This window comes from Cibotium barometz, chromosome 25 (genome assembly GCF_041138505.1).
Source record: "Cibotium barometz isolate CiBa-2024 chromosome 25, ASM4113850v1, whole genome shotgun sequence".
Classification (NCBI taxonomy): domain Eukaryota; kingdom Viridiplantae; phylum Streptophyta; class Polypodiopsida; order Cyatheales; family Cibotiaceae; genus Cibotium; species Cibotium barometz.
The window spans coordinates 1,511,371-1,530,059 of NC_141070.1; the positions used below are offsets into that span (position 1 = coordinate 1,511,371).

The 18,689-nt window shown below is 47.6% G+C and overlaps 2 protein-coding genes across 2 annotated transcripts in view; one reads left to right on the forward strand and one right to left on the reverse strand.

The window, feature by feature from the left end:
* The window catches only part of HEXO1 (beta-hexosaminidase 1), a 184,200-nt gene that overhangs the window by 30,759 nt on the left and 134,752 nt on the right, over positions 1-18,689 (forward strand). The gene's annotated exons all lie outside the window — the stretch shown is intronic.
* On the reverse strand, positions 3,155-4,031 carry LOC147624141 (uncharacterized). The gene is made up of 2 exons (XM_086819880.1): positions 3,858-4,031; positions 3,155-3,752 (listed from the first exon to the last, which is right to left on the reverse strand). The coding sequence occupies exons 1-2, from the start codon at positions 3,900-3,902 to the stop codon at positions 3,330-3,332; spliced, it is 468 nt and encodes a 155-aa protein (XP_086676006.1). The 5' UTR covers positions 3,903-4,031; the 3' UTR covers positions 3,155-3,329.

Below are 18,689 nucleotides of genomic sequence, written 5' to 3' on the forward strand. Positions count from 1 at the left end.
ACCAGATTTTGGTGATTTTATCACATACAGTGGGAGTAGAGTTGCATTCGTGCTTCCGCAGTGGGAGATAAACTTTGGGAGAACAACTGTGAGCACTTTGTGTGCTTTGGTGCAGTGTTTGCACATCTTGCAGGGAGTCAGGTATTGACAAAGGTTGCATATTGGTATGGCAACCACATGTGAGAGCTCTTCATTGCTTCACATCAAGAAGCTTGAAGGCTCACATAATTATGATATTTGGCAAACCCAGTGCTATAATGTGTTGCTCCAGAAGAAGCAGCACAAGCCCATCAAAGAAAGGGGTGTAAAAGCCCGCTTCTCTTACTGCTGAAGAATGGGAAGATATGGATGAGCTTGCAAGATCCACTATCATGTTGTCTGTGTCAGACACTTTACTTTTCAGCATACGTGAAGAGAAGACAGCTTGGGGAATGTGGCAGAGATTGCAGGACTTGTATGCCCAGCAAAGTGCCTCAAGCAAAGTGTATTGGTTGAAGTCATAGGTCTTCAAATGAAGGAAGGGGCGTCTATGACAACCCATCTAAATGAGTTTAATGGTATTGTCAGCCAGGTCATCAATCAAAAGTTGGCAATGGACGATGAGTTTAAAGCCACCTTTCTCTTATGCACTTTGCCAGAGAGTTGGGACACATTCAGGACAGCCACTAGCAATTCAAATGCTATGCTGTCATATGCAGATGTGGAGGGTGCTTTTCTTCAAGAAGAGATGAACAGGAAGAACAACTCTGTTGGAAAGTCCAATGCAATGAATGCACGTGGGAGATCCCAGCAAAGGGGTAAAAGCCAAGAACGGGGAAGGAGCAAGTCCCGCTCCAAAAAGGACTTGGAATGCCATTATTGTGGCAAGAAGGGACATATCAAAAAGCAATGCTACAAATGGAAGAATGATCAAAAGGAAAAGGGCAAAGGAAAAGACAAAGACAAAGATGAAGCCAAAGATGCAAAGCCAAAGGGCAAAAGTGGAGTCAAGGTTGAAGAAATCAATGTGTCACATTCAGGTGACAGTGAGGATGAAGTCCTATTCACGTCTTCACTTGATGCCCATTCACTTCTTGCAGGAGATGGTCATGGTATGCATTCATGGATCATTGATTCAGGTGCCTCCTTTCATGTCACAGGTTGCAGAGACTTGTTTGTCAGGTATACTACTGGCAATGAAGGAGTAGTTTATTTGGGTGATAACCATGCATGCAAGATTCTTGGCAGAGGTGATGTGAGGCTTGTGTTTTCAGATGGCTCACAGCTTATGCTCCATGATGTCAGGCATGTGCCTGAGATCAAGAAGAACCTGCTTTCTACTGGACAGCTTGATGATGCTGATTATGCTACCACATTTGGTCGTGGAAAGTGGAAGATTAGTAAGGGCTCACTGGTTGTTGCCAGAGGCTCTAAGGTGGACACTCTTTACTTCATGCATGCTGGTGTTTGTCACCATGTTAATGTAAATGCAACTGAGCTGCCGGAAATCTCTATGGGGCATAGCCGGTTGGGACACATGAGTGTCAAAGGAATGGAGCAATTGTCTCATTTTGGTTACTTGCCTTCTCTAAAGTTCTCAAGTTTTCAGTTTTGTGAGCATTGTATATATGGTAGGCAACTCCAGTGCCCCCACAAGAAAGTTCTTGGACAGAAAGATGCTCAGTTAGAGCTTGTGCATACAGATGTATGTGAGATGCCTCAGCTTTCTTTGGGAGGGGTAAAATATTTTGTGTCCTTTATTGATAATGCCACACGCAAGGTGTGGGTTTATCCTCTTCGTTTGAAGAGTGATACATTCTCAGTGTTTGAGAAGTTTGTTGCTCTTGTTGAGAATCAAACTGGCAAAACACTGAAGGCTTTGCGTTCCGACAATGGTGGAGAGTATATGTCCAAACAGTTTCAGGACTTTTGTGATGCTAAATTCATCAAGAGGGAGCTCTCTACTCCTTATGATCCTCCACAAAACGGGACAGCAGAGAGGATGAACAGGACCATTCAGGAGAAGGTCCGTTCTATGTTGTCACATGCTGCGTTACCTCATGGTTTTTGGGCTGAAGCTGTTATGACAGCCGTTCATCTTATAAACAGGTCACCTAACATGAGGCTTGGTGGGAAAGTGCCAGAGGAAGTATGGACAGGGAAGCCTCCGTCCTACAAGCACTTAAGAGTGTTTGGTTGCGTTACGTCGTGCACATACGCAGGGAAATGCGCACCAAACTTGATCCTAAGTCTCACAAATGCATATTCCTAGGATATGGTGACAGAGGTGAAATGGGGTATAGACTTTGGAATCCAGTGAGTAGAAAAATTATACGCAGCAATGATGTCATTTTTGATAAGGAGCCTTGCATCATTTTTGATAAGGAGCCTGCAAGGCAACAGGAGCCTGGCAGAGTCATCTTTGATGATGATGGACATCTTGGACAACAACCAAGGGCTGTAAATCAGCCATTACAGCAGCAAAACCAGCCCTTAAATGGTGCTGAAAATGGTCCAAATGGACAGCCAGAGATGGCAGAAGATATCCCTATGGATATCCCACACTTAGAAGAGATACCGGGCATGATCTTTCAACCTTATGGCATGGAACAGGAGCCACCAATTGGTGATATGCAGGCTGGACAGCAACCTGCAAATGATGGTCATTGGGTACGGAGGTCCACAAGACCCTCCAGAGCCCTTGACAGGTTTGTTCCAGGGGTTGACTACTTGATGCTCACTGACTGTGGGGAGCCCTCTTGTTACAAGGAGGCTTTACAGAGGGCAGACAAAGCTCTTTGGGAGCGTGCCATGAAGTCAGAGATGGATTCTCTGCACAAAAATGGAACATGGAAGTTGGTGCATTTGCCTACAGGCAAGAAGGTTTTGCCATGCAAGTGGGTTTCAAGGTGGTAAGGTACGTAGTGTACGGCACGCTATCAGTACGTACGGAACGTACTTCTGTACGGAACAAATTTTAAGGTACGTAAATAGTACGTACCATTTGTAAACAGTCCTAGAAACCTGAATATTTTGTAGACAGCAACCAAAATACTTAAAATAAAGACTGAACCTCATTACTTAAAGTTTAAATCAATTATCAGTTACCAAGCCCATTACACAATTATCAGTTAAAGTTTAAATCAATTATCAGTTACCAAGCCCATTACACAATACCTCATGTTAACAATCATAGTGATATAAGCAAGAACCATGAAAGTCATAGATGATAAAAGAGAGTACAAATATCATGTCTACAGCTGCCAGCACATGTCCTGGTCCACAAGTGCAAAAAGCAAAACAATGAAACACTACAGTTGTCTAGACTCTAGAGTCTAGACGCAAGAGTCTCAAATCTCATCATCAGATGAAGATGATGAGTCTTCTGAAGAGAGCATGCCTCCATCATTGATACCATTGCCCTCTTCATCGAACTCTGGCTTAGCAGCAACAAGCTCCAGTGCATCCTCGTCATGTGCCTCGGGAATCTGAGTGTGAATGAGTTCGACAGCCTCATTTGCACGCCTCTGCTGGGTGCGACGAACTGGAAGCTTTCCCCTGCGAATGCTCTCTCGTCTCGCAGAGCCTGGATCTGGAGCTGCCTGGCGTAGAGGAATGTTGAGAGATCGTGCACGTGAGCGGGTCACACAACGATCCACGCTCTCAAGCTCTCTATGTAAAGCTCTCAAAATCTCCTCTTGCTCATCTCTAATCTGCCGATCCACAAGCTCCGGGCTGGGTTCATCTACCATTTTGAGTAGTGTTGGATCAACCTGTTTAAACATGCCACAAATTGCATATTGGACAATTAATATTCATTGAACTAGAAAAAAATTTCTACTTCTAAGTTCTTCTTGAGTCCAAATTTCAATTTATACCTGCTTCGGTGACCCCAAAGCATGGTAGCTTCGCACGAGCCTCATGTTAGCTCTGCAATACACCAACTTCTCTAATTGAGAAGTACTAAGGCGATTCCGAATCTTAGTGTGTATAAGAGAGTATGAGCTCCAGTTCCGCTCACATGCTCTAGCTGAGCAATCCTGTGCAAAAATAAGTGCAATGCGAGCAAATTTGTAAATCTTTTAATTCTAAAACATCAATCTTCATTTACGAAGACTATACTTTAGAGATTAATTACAAGTTACCTGAGATAGAACACGAAGAGCAACTCGTGAAAGGTTTGGAAGACCAACCCTTCCATAAGAGTGCCACCATGTCAAAGGGAATTTCATGGCTTCCTTCCTCAATGACACAGGTCTCGCAAATGAAGCACCAATACCACTCATGTAAGTGATGAACTCTCTATCGATCTGAAGTTGCTCCTCCTCTGAGAACATCCTTCCCACATACTCTGACTGCTTGCTCAAAGCAGTATTATTCCAAAGCTCTGGCGACCTGTAGAGAGGATGGAGCATGGCAGCCATCGCATGGATGGGACGGCTCATGAATGTCCACCGTTTGTCTACAATGTCCAAGATCTCACCTCGGCTGAAAATGAGAGATTGAACATACATGTCTTAGGTTATAGTGCTAAGTGTACACATGTCAGTCCTGACTCCTGACATGTCATGAGAATCGAGAATCGAGAAGTCATAAAAATCAAAGAAAGAGGAAGAAATTAGAACTATTGCTTACCGTTGAGCAGTCATCATGGAGCACTGAGCAACATGGTCTTTCATTTGCATAAACAAATGAAAGACCAGCCCCAAAGTTGAGCCCTCCATGTCTGTAAGTCAAAGAAGGACATACACGGGCTTAAGTGCAACTGAAAGGCTATGAACTTGCTGCCAAAAATCATCATCCAGGATCCGCCTCTGCAAGTATTTTGTACGCTCATCCTCTGAATGATGCATCTGTCGCCACCTTGGATCCACAATTGTTGATGATAGTGAATCTCTTATCTTGTAGAGCCTGTCCAAGACCAAGAATATGTAGGCAAACCTGGTCTTGGAGGGTCTCACCATATCCAAAGGGCTATGGCTCCGAAAGATGGCAAGAGCCTGATGCTTCTTGCGGAAGAAGGTGGTGATCTTTACAGCATCTGCAACAATGGGCTGCACCCAAACAAGCTTCCCAATGTCTTCCATAAGTAAATCAAGACAATGGGCAGCACATGGAGTCCACACTATATGTGGAAACTCTGCCTCGACCATTTGACCCATTGCCTTGCAGTTAGAGGCGTTGTCGGTCACCACCTGCACAACATTGTCCTCCCCAACCTCAAGGATAGCCTGTCGAATGTGGCCATAAATGAACTCCCCTGTGATCCTGTCGCTTGCTCTCCCTGCATCCACGGCATGCAAGAAATAGGTGCCCAAGCAAGATGACACAAGGATATTGATTATGTGCCTCTTGCGAATGTCTGCCCTCCCATCTGAAATAATAGTGCATCCAAACTCCTGCCAACCTGCTTTCACAGGAGTGAGCGCCTTGTCTATCAAGGCCTTCTGCTCATCCAACATGGATGTACGCATCTTCGTATACTCAAGACCTGTCCATGTCTCAGTAGGCCCTACCTGCGCAATTGCTTTCACCATTCTTTTCCATTGGTCTGTCCTTAACACATTGAAGGATATATTACACTCAATAAGGGTACGACAAATCTCCATTTCTGCCACCCTTTGCCGCTCCTTTACCCAAGCTTGTGATGAGATACAAGAACGCAGAGTGGATTGCTTTGATGCCTCCCCTGTACCTCTCGCATCTTGTGGCAGGAGGTCCTCATCATCGGCAATACGTGCCCTCTTCCTGCCTGTGGTGGATTGGGCTGAAGCCGAAAGACTTTCACCCTCATCTACTGTACCTGAACCTGTAACATCTCCAATAAATGCATCATGGAGAGCATCTTGCGTACTTTCACCACCTCTAACACTGCTTGCACCACCCATTGCAGGACAATTCTCCGCAATCAATTGGTCCCTCACAGCTTGTGGTATTTTATCACATGGACCACATTGATTGGTGCACCCGATACCTGTCATGTGCTTGATGACGTGAGTTATGGTGCTAGTGTACTGCTCCCCGCAATACTTGCATGCCCATAGTCGAGTACCTGACCCTTGCTGAGAAGGGGTGTTAACAACCCTCAGGACATTGGTGTGGATTGCCCAGTTCGGGTTAGTCTTGCGCGGCATGATGAAGCTTGGGCGTGAGAGAGAGCGAAGAAGTTTGCTCTGCAGAGTTTTGCAGGTACACACGATTTTGCAAGTATTCACAAATACCCAAATTTTGGTCGCTTATCCACAAGCGCATGGTCGCCACACGCGTCTCGCCACGCCACACATTTTTTTATTTTTTTAAATGTTTCCGTATGGATCCGTACAGTACGGTACGGTACCGTACCGTACGGCTGTACCGTACTGTACGGATCCGTACGTACGTACGGCATCAACCTTGGTGGGTTTACAGGCTCAAAGTTGCACCTGATGCAAAGCCAAGATACAAAGCCAGGTTAGTGGCTAAGGGCTTCAAGCAGGAATATGGTGTGGACTTTGATGAGATCTTCTCTCCAGTGGTCAAAATGACCACACTTAGAGCTGTATTAGCTTTGGTTGCTCATGATGATCTGGATTTGATTCAGATGGATGTGAAGACTGCTTTTCTTCACGGTGATCTCCATGAGGAGATATATATGCAACAGCCAGAGGGTTATGCAGTGAATGGAAAGGAGAAGCTTGTATGCAAGCTGAAAAAGAGTCTTTATAAGCTCAAACAGGCACCAAGGGAATGGTATCATAAATTTGATACATTCATGAAATCTCAGGATTTCAGGAGAAGTGACATAGATCACTGCTTATACACCAAGAAAGCTTTGGATGGCAGTCTATTGATCCTCATCTTTTATGTTGATGATATGTTGATTGCCGGGAAATCTCGTAAAGAGATGGATGCCTTGAAGAAGAGGCTGCATCAGACCTTTGATATGAAGGATTTGGGTGATGCAAATCACATTTTGGGTATGCAAATACTTCGGGACAGAAATCAGCATGTGTTGTATTTGTCTCAGAAGGAATACATTGGCAAAGTTTTGCAAAGGTTCAATATGGACGGGGGGAAGAAGACTAGTACTCCTTTGCCTCCATATGTGAAACTCAGTGCTATGGACAGCCCACAGTCAGATAGTGGCAGGGCTGATATGGCCAAGATTCCGTATGCTTCAGCTTGTGGCAGTCTCATGTATGCCATGGTTGCTACCAGGCCGGACATTGCATTTGCAGTGGGAGTGGTTAGTAGATACATGGCCAACCCTGGCAAGAAGCATTGGGAAGCAGTGAAAGGTGTCATGAGATACCTGAAGGGCACACAGGATATGTGCATTTGCTTTGGCAAACAGGATGCATTAGTGCATGGTTACACGGATTCGGATTATGCCGGTCATCCAGATAACCGGAAGTCTACTACCGGTTATGTGTTTACATTCACAGGAGGTGCTGTGTCATGGATATCCAGGATGCAGAAGTGCATTGCCTTATCTACTACAGAGGCCGAGTATATTGCAGCCACAGAGGCTTGCAAGGAGGCATTATGGCTATCTCGGTTAGTGGCTGATTTGGGTTATACAAGGGATATTCCATTGTTGCATTGTGACAGTCAGAGTGCCATCGAGTTGGCAAAGAACCCTGTCTTTCATGCAAAGACGAAGCATGTGGATGTGAAATATCACTTCATCAGAGAGGTGATAGAGAACAAGCAAATTCAGCTTGTTAAGATTCATACGGATGACAACCCGGCTGATCTGTTGACAAAGAGTTTGCCTCCAGAGCGGTTTGCTCATTGCAGACACTTGATGGGCATTGGATGAGGCCAGTTTCAGCCTTGATATGGCCTTGTATATTATCATGTACATGCTGATTTTTCTTTTCCTTTACTTAAGGGCACTTTGCCTTTAAGTGGGAGGTTGTTGGGGTAAAGGCATTATGCCCACCCTTATAGTGTGTACAAGCCCATAAGTTATAGTACATAGTACACTTAGTACTTTTAATGTACTAAGTGCACTATGTGTACTAGTGCAAATATACATGTGTGATAGGGGAGTCACACACTCGCACTTGATGAGTTGACTTATCCCCACATGTCTCTCTCTCTCTCTCTCTCTCTCCTTCTCTCTGTGTATGTCTCCCACATGAAACCCTAATTCTCTCTCCCTTCACATTCTAGCTCATGAGAGTCCCAAATCTATAAATTGGAGCCCTCTTTCTTCATTTGCACAAGCTCTACTGCTGCAAACTAGCCTCTACCATGTTGGCAACTCCTCTCTATTTGTGGTGGTTCTCTACTCCAAGGTTATGGCTCTCTACCACCATTACAGGCTGCTCTCTTTCTCTCTCTCTTGAAGGCTGCCCATGAAGTATACCGGCTGTTGGGGACTGTTTTGAAGGCTTCCATTGTGAATAAATACTGAAGGCAAGGGTATTTAATCATTGTATTATGATTTTCAGCCAGTGTACACCCCCTTCTGCCGGCCCACTTAGAGTTACATGTACACTCCATAGGAATAGTGGAGTTGATGCCTGGCTAAAGTGGGTGCTTTCATGGATGTTTGCTACCTCTCCTGCCGCACAGGGGCCTCGAGGAGGGGAAGGGGGGGGGGGGGGGTGGTCGGGGGTGTGTAAACCCATGGAAGTGGAGCAATAAGCGCTGTCTAGGCTAGGCTAGAGCAGATACAGCCCCATGAGATGTGAGACCAGGCCCTGAGGAAGTGACTTGAGAGACGATGGCTCATTCCGCATCAAGGGCTGGTGATGGCCTTCCTAGCAACTGGAAAAGAGCTGGGTGAAGCACCGCCCAGGAATGGAAGAGGCTGGCCACAAACTTATCCTCAAAAGAGATGCTAAGTTTGTGTGTTGGGGCTGCCATGAAGATTCATCTAGTGCTAGGAGGCGACGGGCCACCACGAGGGGGGTTGCGGGCCAAGATGCAGGCAAGTAAGAAACCCCTCCACGTATCTCCCTCGGGCTGGATACCATGGACAATTAGTTGCCTAGAAGGGCTTTGGTTTGAATTGTTGGATCAATGATCCCCAACCTCCCTTTGTGGAGGGGACCGGGGTTGGAATATTACTCTCCAGGCTACCTTGTGGTTGGCAAGAAGAAGTTATGGATAAGACGCTTGACCTGGCCGATGCATGAACGAGAAACAGCCTTGCAAGATGTGATGTACCACATGGTGGCCAATAGAACCTAGTTGGCCACTACCACAGGGCCTGCCAAGGACAAACATGCCGAGCTCCAATACAGCAGCTTCCTTTGAATCCTCTCGAGGAGGGGGGCAATCTTTTGCTGGAGGGTGACATCAATGCCAATGTGGCAGTTGAGATATTGTGCTGTGGTGCCTCTGGGGACTGGGGACCCATTGATTTCCAAAGTTGAAGAGGCAGAGGGTCCCACCCAAAAACCACACTATTTGTGCCAGTTGATCCGAACACTGGATGAGGAAAAATACCAGCTGCTAACTCTGATTCCAAAAGCTCCTTTAGGATGTGGATGGGGAAACTAAGACATTGTAGACCTGTATCTTTCTGCTCTATAAGCCACTGATGGGCTTTGCAACAAAGAAGAAGGGAAGGGAGCCAAGTGTTAGCCCTGCTGCAGCGAGCGCGCAATTGGAAAATGACAACCTCGCACTCCTTAAAAAGTGACCTAACTACGTGCTAATGAGTAGAGGGTAAGAGACTTATTGCCTTGGCGAGGATTTTGTGCGCAGTACCAAGGAGGGTGATGGGGTGCACCTATCGCACTTTGAGTCTATCACTCCGTTCATTAGGGATCAAATGGATGAACCTCTCAGCAAGCTGAAACCGGCCTGACGGGCGGTGAAACAAACACTCGCACATAAAACACTTCAACACCATTGAGGACCTAGAAAAGGAAAACAAACAGGGGGAGCTAGAGTGCTCCTGCAAACAGTACACGGACACCGATTGGCCCCAAAACGCAGTGGCGCTCCTTGCGGCATTTCTTTAATTGATTATTAGAGCTTTGATTACAATAAGGCTGGGAACTCAGCCGCCATAGTAGAACTCCTGAAGCCTGCAAAACCTGCATCATGGCTTCCTGTTTACTCGGCATCCACAAACAAATCCAGCCATTGTTCACATCGAAAGACTCTCTCACATTGAGTCTGCATACAGAAGCTTTCTCCCATGATCAAGGCTGCCACAGCCATCCATAGCCTCTCACACTATGAACAGCATCACACCCTGACACATCCAGTGCTTCTGCATCACAACGCAGACTCCCAAACTGTCTTTCAAAAGAGAACTCGTATCACAGCACAGCATACCATACAGTCGACACACCTGTACCAACCCTCTCTACCTTCCAAGGGTACCATCCATCTCTGTCATGGATTCCCTGTCCCCTGTCCAATCAGTAGCAAGGCTGTACCAAACATGTGTCCATTCCTGTACCTTCTGCCTGCATGTGACCTATCTCCTGGAGAAACCCAAATACATGTTTCCTCGAGAAACCTACGACCTGTTTCCACATGAAACCCTTAGGCCTATTTCCCTTTGAAACTTCTGTCCTGTTTCCATACAGAACCATTCATGGCACCATTCAACAACAGCGCCAACAACGGCATGCATCAAGTTATCTGTTCCCTCATGAAACATCTAGCAACATAGAGATGCCCATATCTGTAGGTCCCACTGTTCCTTTCCAGCAGGAAGAAAACAATCTGCTCCATGAGCACGCAGCCATGCGAGCTTGCATCACTCCCATGCCAAGAAACATATTCAAGTGACCTGTACTTGCAGCCGGAAACCCAAGCACATAGCGGAATTCGCAACCAACCAAAAACAGCCCATAAACTGTCCCAAAACAGTCCCGGCTATGCGCCTCCTTCTGCCCGCCTCCTTCCAAGAGAAAGAGAGCGTGAGAATCTGTTGGCTGGGCGCTTCTTGCAGCCAGCCCACCAGCCTCTCTTCCAAGCCAGTAAAGCACGTGTCTGTGCTGCATCTGCCCGCCCAGACCTTCCTGTAGGCCTATCCACTTTTCAGCAGAGAGAAAGAAAGAGAGAGAGAGAGAAAGCAGTACTGGCTGTCCCCACGTGTACGCCCCTGTTTCTCCTGCAGTCCCCTCTTTCCAAGAGAGCCTCCCATGCCCTGTTCAGTCCAACGCCTCTGCAGTTGTGCGCTTCCTACAGCTGCCTGTAGCCCATCGTTTGCTTCCATGAGAGAGAGACAGAAGCACGAGAAAACCTGCTCTCCGTCCAGCACAACCTGCAGTCCAGCCCTGTTCGTACACTGTACCAGCAGTCGTACAGTATTGTACCCGCTGTCGTACTTGCCTGCGCTGCCTGTACCAGCAACTGCAGCCACTTGCAGCAGCCGCTGCCAGTACCTTCAGCATCCGTACGCTGTACCTGCTGTGCAGCCGTACAGATCTGCATGAGTTCTCCTGTGCGCAGCCAACATAAGCAGTCCACTTCTCCTCTCTTCCACACATGAGAAGTTGCACCCCACTCCAAAAGCAAGAGAGAGAAAGAATAGAGAGACGTGGGCCTCCAAAAGTGGAGTAGTCTCTAAAAATTGCCTTAGGGGCCTCCCAAGGTTTTGAAACCTTTTAAAACATTAATTTTTGGCCACCAAAGGTTATAAAACCTTTTTAATTAATGTCTCTTTGCCCCCTTTCACACATGGGGTTACTTTTTGACTCCAACCTGATGCCATTCACACTGTCCACCATGTCCCCGTGCACACCTGCATACTGTCCAGAGAAAAACACAGGGTCGTGACATACCCCCCTCTTGAAAAATGGCAAGCGTCCTCAATTGCACTCAATGGCACAGTAAAGCTTCTTATGAGCAATGGCCCTTAAATGCATCTGGGTGATGAAAACAATCATCCTGCACAATAAGCCACACTGTCACGCCAAAGTGACAAACACCTCTTGCTTGTTCCTTCGGAACCTACAGCACAAGTGTAAAACCAAATGGAAACACGTTAACTGTGTTAGCAAAAAACAAAACCATGCATCATTCTACATATGACAAACATATGCATGACACATATATGCATTCGCAAACAATATGCTCCTCAAAATGCTCTACCAACTCTAAAGTAACAGTCTAAGGGCTGCTCGCAAGCCTTACGCCCATGGGGACCCCGCAGGACCCACGACTGAAGGTAAAACATGAGCATATGAAAGCACTCAATGCATCCAAACACTACATCCACTAAGTACTTTCCCACATATGTATCATGGCCATCCCGTAGGAGTCACACCCAATGGTGCATCCATGAACATAATAAAGCACTTGATGTATCATACCAACATACATGCAGCACACGACACAATCCAGAGTATTACCCAATGTATTCTCAATGGTACCAAGATCCAATGGCACCAGAATACAATAATACCACAAAAACTGTATGCATACATGCACAAATAGAGTTCGATCCATATTTCCATGAACCAAACCAACTCTAGGACTGCTCGCAAGACTTATGCCCTCCATAGAGTTATCCATAGTTGCAGTTATAGTTCAAGGTGCGGCCGACTATGAACCATATCCAACTTTACCATCTCATGTGACTAGTACACAATATCATAGAAGTCCCATAAGCAGATGTACTGTCAGCCTCAGTACCTTCGGGTGAATACAAAGATGTCACCAAGCGACTCCTAGATGACAACTGAGTCTGTCTGTAACAAGGGAGCGGAGGTGCTACCCCCCTCTTGAGCATCAGGCAATGCTCCAGACCTATGCTCTGCTGAACCTGAATGAGCCGTAACAAGAGTCGACTCCAACTCATAGGCATCAAGATAAAGCTGCAACTCCTGAGGTGAATCTGCTAAGTCACCCTCCTCCATCCACTTCGCATCCATCAGTGAACCTCCTCCATCCACTTCGTATCCATTAGTGAACAGCTCTTGAACTTCACAGGATAGCGACGGGAAACCTTACCCTGTACCTTTCTTTCCTTATGTGCCAGTATATGCTCGGGAATAAGAACCTCGTCAAGTTCCTTCACTTCCATCTGAGCCTCATCTGATACATCCTCAGGCACCCAAAACCTGCTTGCACTCCACCCAAGTGATAAGCACAAGTCCTCCATGAAGCATAGTAGATCACCTCTGCTAAACATAGAAAGAAACTGTCTTTCGAATCCATAAAGCCTCTATGAAGATACGACTGGTGACAAACTGTCGAAAGCCATAGCCTTCAACGCATCTCCTGCACCATAACACTTCAACTGCTTCTTGTTCTTGGCCGACTACTTCTTGTCCTTGGTGTCTTTTCTCCTGAACTTCATCTTCAGCTCTTGCTCTTCACCTCATATAGGCAAAGACACACAACCCTGCATTGTCTCCTGCACTTCCTTTTCACTTTCCTCATGTTGAAGCTTTTAATGTGCCAACCACGGGCTCGCCTCCTTGAGAAAGTCGACGACGTCCCGGCAACGGAACCTTGAAACTGGCCTGACGGGCGGTGAAACAAACACTCACACATAAAACACTTCAACACCATTGAGGACCTAGAAAAGGAAAACAAACAGGGGGAGCTAGAGTGCTCCTGCAAACAGTACACGGACACCGATTGGCCCCAAAACGCAGTGGTGCCCCTTGCGGTATTTCTTTAATTGATTATTAGAGCTTTGATTACAATAAGGCTGGGAACTCAGCCGCCATAGTGGAACTCCTGAAGCCTGCAAAACCTGCATCATGGCTTCTTGTCCACTCGGCATCCACAAACAAATCCAGCCATTGTTCACATCGAAAGACTCTCTCACATTGAGTCTGCATACAGAAGCTTTCTCCCATGATCAAGGCTGCCACAGCCATCCATAGCCTCTCACACTATGAACAGCATCACACCCTTACACATCCAGTGCTTCTGCATCACAACACAGACTCCCAAACTGTCTCTCAAAAGAGAACTCGTATCACAGCATAGCATACCATACAGTCGACACACCTGTACCAACCCTCTCTACCTTCCAAGGGTACCATCCATCTCTGTCATGGATTCCCTGTCCCCTGTCCAATCAGTAGCAAGGCTGTACCAAACATGTGTCCATTCCTGTACCTTCTGCCTGCATGTGACCTATCTCCTGGAGAAACCCAAATACATGTTTCCTCGAGAAACCTACGACCTGTTTCCACATGAAACCCTTAGGCCTATTTCCCTTTGAAACTTCTGTCCTGTTTCCATACAGAACCATTCATGGCACCATTCAACAACAGCGCCAACAACGGCATGCATCAAGTTATCTGTTCCCTCATGAAACATCTAGCAACATAGAGATGCCCATATCTGTAGGTCCCACTGTTCCTTTCTAGCAGGAAGAAAACAATCTGCTCCATGAGCACGCAGCCATGCGAGCTTGCATCACTCCCATGCCAAGAAACATATTCAAGTGACCTGTACTTGCAGCCGGAAACCCAAGCACATAGCGGAATTCGCAACCAACCAAAAACAGCCCATAAACTGTCCCAAAACAGTCCCGGCTATGCGCCTCCTTCTGCCCGCCTCCTTCCAAGAGAAAGAGAGCGTGAGAATCTGTTGGCTGGGCGCTTCTTGCAGCCAGCCCACCAGCCTCTCTTCCAAGCCAGTAAAGCACGTGTCTGTGCTGCATCTGCCCGCCCAGACCTTCCTGCAGGCCTATCCACTTTTCAGCAGAGAGAAAGAAAGAGAGAGAGAGAGAAAGCAGTACTGGCTGTCCCCACGTGTACGCCCTTGTTTCTCCTGCAGTCCCCTCTTTCCAAGAGAGCCTCCCATGCCCTGTTCAGTCCAACGCCTCTGCAGTTGTGCGCTTCCTACAGCTCCCTGCAGCCCATCGCTAAACCTGCTCTCCGTCCAGCACAACCTGCAGTCCACCCTGTTCGTACACTGTACCAGCAGTCGTACAATATTGTACCTGTTGTCGTACCTGCCTGCGTTGCATGTACCAGGAATTGCAGCCGCTTGCAGCAGCCGCCGCCAGTACCTTCAGCATCCGTACGCTGTACCTGCAGCAGCCGTACAGATCTGCATGAGTTCTCCTGTGCACAGCCAACATAAGCAGTCCACTTCTCCTCTCTTCCACGCATGAGAAGTTGCACCCCACTCCAAAAGCAAGAGAGAGAAAGAATAGAGAGACGTGGGCCTCCAAAAGTGGAGTAGTCTCTAAAAATTGCCCTAGGGGCCTCCCAAGGTTTTGAAACCTTTTAAAACATTAATTTTTGGCCACCAAAGGTTATAAAACCTTTTTAATTAATGTCTCTTTGCCCCCTTTCACACATGGGGTTACTTTTTGACTCCAACCTGATGCCATTCACACTATGTCCCCGTGCACACCTGCATACTGTCCAGAGAAAAACACAGGGTCGTGACACAAGCCACTGTGGAAGAACACTTGTCAGCGTGGTCTTGTTGAAGGAGAACCTGGACTCCAGCCTTCATGAGATCGACACGATGGTTTTTGTGTGTTGCCAAACCCCCTTACAACCCTGATCCCAAAGAGCTGAGGTTAGGTTAGTTGAGAGCAGTTGCAATAGAAGTCAGTGGCGGTGGCGCAAACCTGAGGATTTGATGCCACCACCGAGACACCTAGGCCTTGCTGAACCTGTATCTGTGTGCCCAATCAAGCGCCTAGGCCTTGTTGCACGTGTATCCAAAAGTTTGTCCAGAATCTCACCCCATTTGGGGAGTAGATGTTAAGGAGACCAACACGGTCCTCCCTAGGAGAGAGCAACACCCACTGGAGTCTGCTTGGAATTATGGTGCCAGAATCTGCCACCTGGGTAAGGAGCTGGCTGTTGATGCAAACCTCTCCTGGTTTTCTGAAGGGACCAAAAGAGGGGGACTAGAAAGTGTGTTTGCAGCCCTCAAGGCTTGAAGGCCTCTTCTTGGCATGTGAGGTTTTGGGGGCGGGTTTGCTAGGTGATTAGTGATAACCCAACTGAAGCCCAATCTCTCAAGATGAATGTGAATGTGCACTGACAAGTAGGTTTCTTGATGCTCTGCGGGACGGGGCCTCATAGGGAAACCACATCACTGTGGATGTACCTGTAGATCCCCGTCTTGGCAGAAAAGCTGAGGTGGAAGAAGATGAACAAATGAACCTCCCAGCCCTTCACGTCAAAGGCCTTGATCTGCATCCAAGAAATTGACCAGGTCTCGCCGATGGTCTTTGGGACCCTGAGGTCACCTAGGGGGTGTGAGTAGCCGATAGTTTGGTTCCTAAGGGCACAATCCAGTGTAGTGCAGTTCCCTCTCAGCATGGGGACAACACTCAAGGGAAAGGAGGAAAACTTGCGCTTTGACATGCGTGGGGAAAGGGTGAGTGGTGGAGGATGACGCACACATGAAGAGGTGCCACCACATCCACTAGGGAGGAGCGGATGATCGTGTCTAGTGGAGGGGGGTTGGGAGCGGCTACTGCTCCTTGGGGGGTGTAGCCAAGGCAGGGGTTTTGGGGGGGTCGAAAAAGAGGCCTAGGGTGAGGGAGCAAGAGAGGAGGCTACTATGGTGGGATCCACAGGTAGAGCGCACAAAGTTTTTTTTTGGGGAGCGCCGAGGGGAGGGGAGTGGCCAATTGGGGTTGCAGAGGGGATTTTCCTACTGGGATTGTCGCTCTTTGGTGTCAGTTTCAAGAAGAGACTAGGGGAGGCTGCTGATGAGTGTGAGGTTGCTGTGCTGGAGCACCACAGTGCTGGGCGATCTGAACTGCGTCAGAGGGGGGTTGGGGGCGCCGCACGGGGGGGTGGTCGAAGAAGAGGCGTAGAGTGAGAGGGCAAGAGAAGAGGTTGCTATGGCCGGGGTTGAGAGTGTGCAAAGGTTTCTTTTTTTTTTTGAGGAGGGAGGACCTGTCCCTTGGGGCTCAAGATGACTATCCTACACTTGTGCATCGATGAGGACAGGCCTGCACCAGATGACCCATCTGGCGGCAAAGAAAACATTGCCAGGCTAGTCCAAAAAACTCTACCCGTTGCAAGCAGTGTGTGCCATCTAGCTTGAGGATCGCAATGTGGTGAGGGAGGTTCTTTGGAGAGGGGATGAAGTACACACGAAGGCAGGGAGATTTGTCCTCATGTTACAGATTGGGAAGCGATTATTGAAGAAAATCAGTATTCCTACTCCTAATTAACACTTAAAACTTAATGGTCTACATCTTGAAATGTGAGAGAGACAATAAAAGATAAAACTGTACGTATCTGTATTATTGAACGAAGGGTGTATACATTCCCACACTCAGTTCTAAAAACCTTAACAAGTAATTATGTTCATGGTCAGGATTGACCACAATATACCAACACCTCACAACTACATTTGCTGTTGCGGGTGGTGGACGGACTTAAGTCTCAAGAACCTGCTGGCCCAAGGATTGCTTCATCGATGGGAGGAGAGAGTGGTACTCCTTCAGGCGGCCAGGGAAGCGAATTGCAACAGGGAAACTTTGAAACTCAAGTTAGTGGGTCTGAGTTTGGAGAGAAGCCATGCTTCCATTGGTGTAGCGGACTCGGTTGCCAGACGTGTCTGCACACTGGAAATCACTAGGGTCCTCTCTAAGGTAGTATACCCTCAGGAGTTGGCACATGCTCTGGAGATGGCGACTTCTCTGTCCCACTCCACTACGCACTCACACAAACTCAAGAATGGAACACAACACAGGAGCCAACAATCCCCAAGAGTCACATGCACATGCACAAGATTGAAGTCGACAAGAGTTGGAACAGCTCATAACTATGTATTGCATTGGGGATCCTCGCTCAGTACACCAAGGTCTCTCTTTATAGAATGGGCATGGCCCCTTGGGCAATCACGAGCCAGGTGCTGAAAGTGGTCACTGACAGATGCCGTTGGAGTAGGTGAGAGGCGTTGAGCACAAGTGGGTGAGCACCGCTTCCAAGCGGTCAAGTGTTTAGCCAATGTGGCCCCTAAGTTTGGGGAGTGAGGCAGCCAAAGATTCCCTCTTTGTATGACTGGTGGTGACCCTTTGGGTGCCCACACTTGAGGTTCACCAAAACTTGGGGTGCCCGATGATCTTGGGTTCACGAACTTGGGGGTGCCCGACCAAGGGCAGTGAAGGTGGCTACAGGTCTCCCACCAATTAATCCGTTCACCATCCCAGTGAACACCAGAAGCAGAGAGGCACATGTTGAGGTGAAGTTGCAGATGGACCGCCACTGGTCGAAGAGAAAGTGTTGGAGGAGGACCACCACAAGTCCAAGAGGAAGTGTTGAGGAAGAAGGACACCACATGTCCACAAGGACGGTAAGAAGAGAGTGGCCACCACAGGCCTCATCCGAAACCAGAAGTAAAACCTGATACATGTTGGTGTTGTGACAAATTTGAACTAAGCAATGAGCCAACCATGAACAATATAGCAATAACTATGTAGCAGCAGTTCGGATGTGTATATACACAGTGACCTGCCATGAAAGGCAGAATAACATAAAGAAATATTTTGAAAAAACTAATAGCAAAAAAAAGAGGAATGGTGTGGTCCTCCAAGGTCACAGCTGTCCACTAGAAGGAACGGGGGAGCTGGGACGAGCAAGAAACCCTTGAGTGGTAGTAGTAGTGGCCGTGGTGCTCTGAGAAGGAGTGCCGGAAGGAGGCACCGTAGGAACCATGCCAAGACCACCAAAAGCGAACTGCAGTGTCTGTTGAATGCCTTGAAGCTGTGCCGCCTGCTCCCGAACAGATGGTAGCTCGGAGAGGTGATGCTGTGCGGCCTCAAGGCGAGTGCGAGTAGCCTCAAGGTCTGTCTCAGTGGT

Excerpts from the sequence above, each read along its gene's own strand:
- LOC147624141 (XM_086819880.1), bottom strand. The coding sequence starts at position 3,902 with ATGAGGCTCGTGCGAAGCTACCATGCTTTGGGGTCACCGAAGCAG. Across the intron at positions 3,753-3,857 it reads CTTTGGGGTCACCGAAGCAG|GTTGATCCAACACTACTCAA; the intron begins GTATAAATTGAA and ends ATGTTTAAACAG.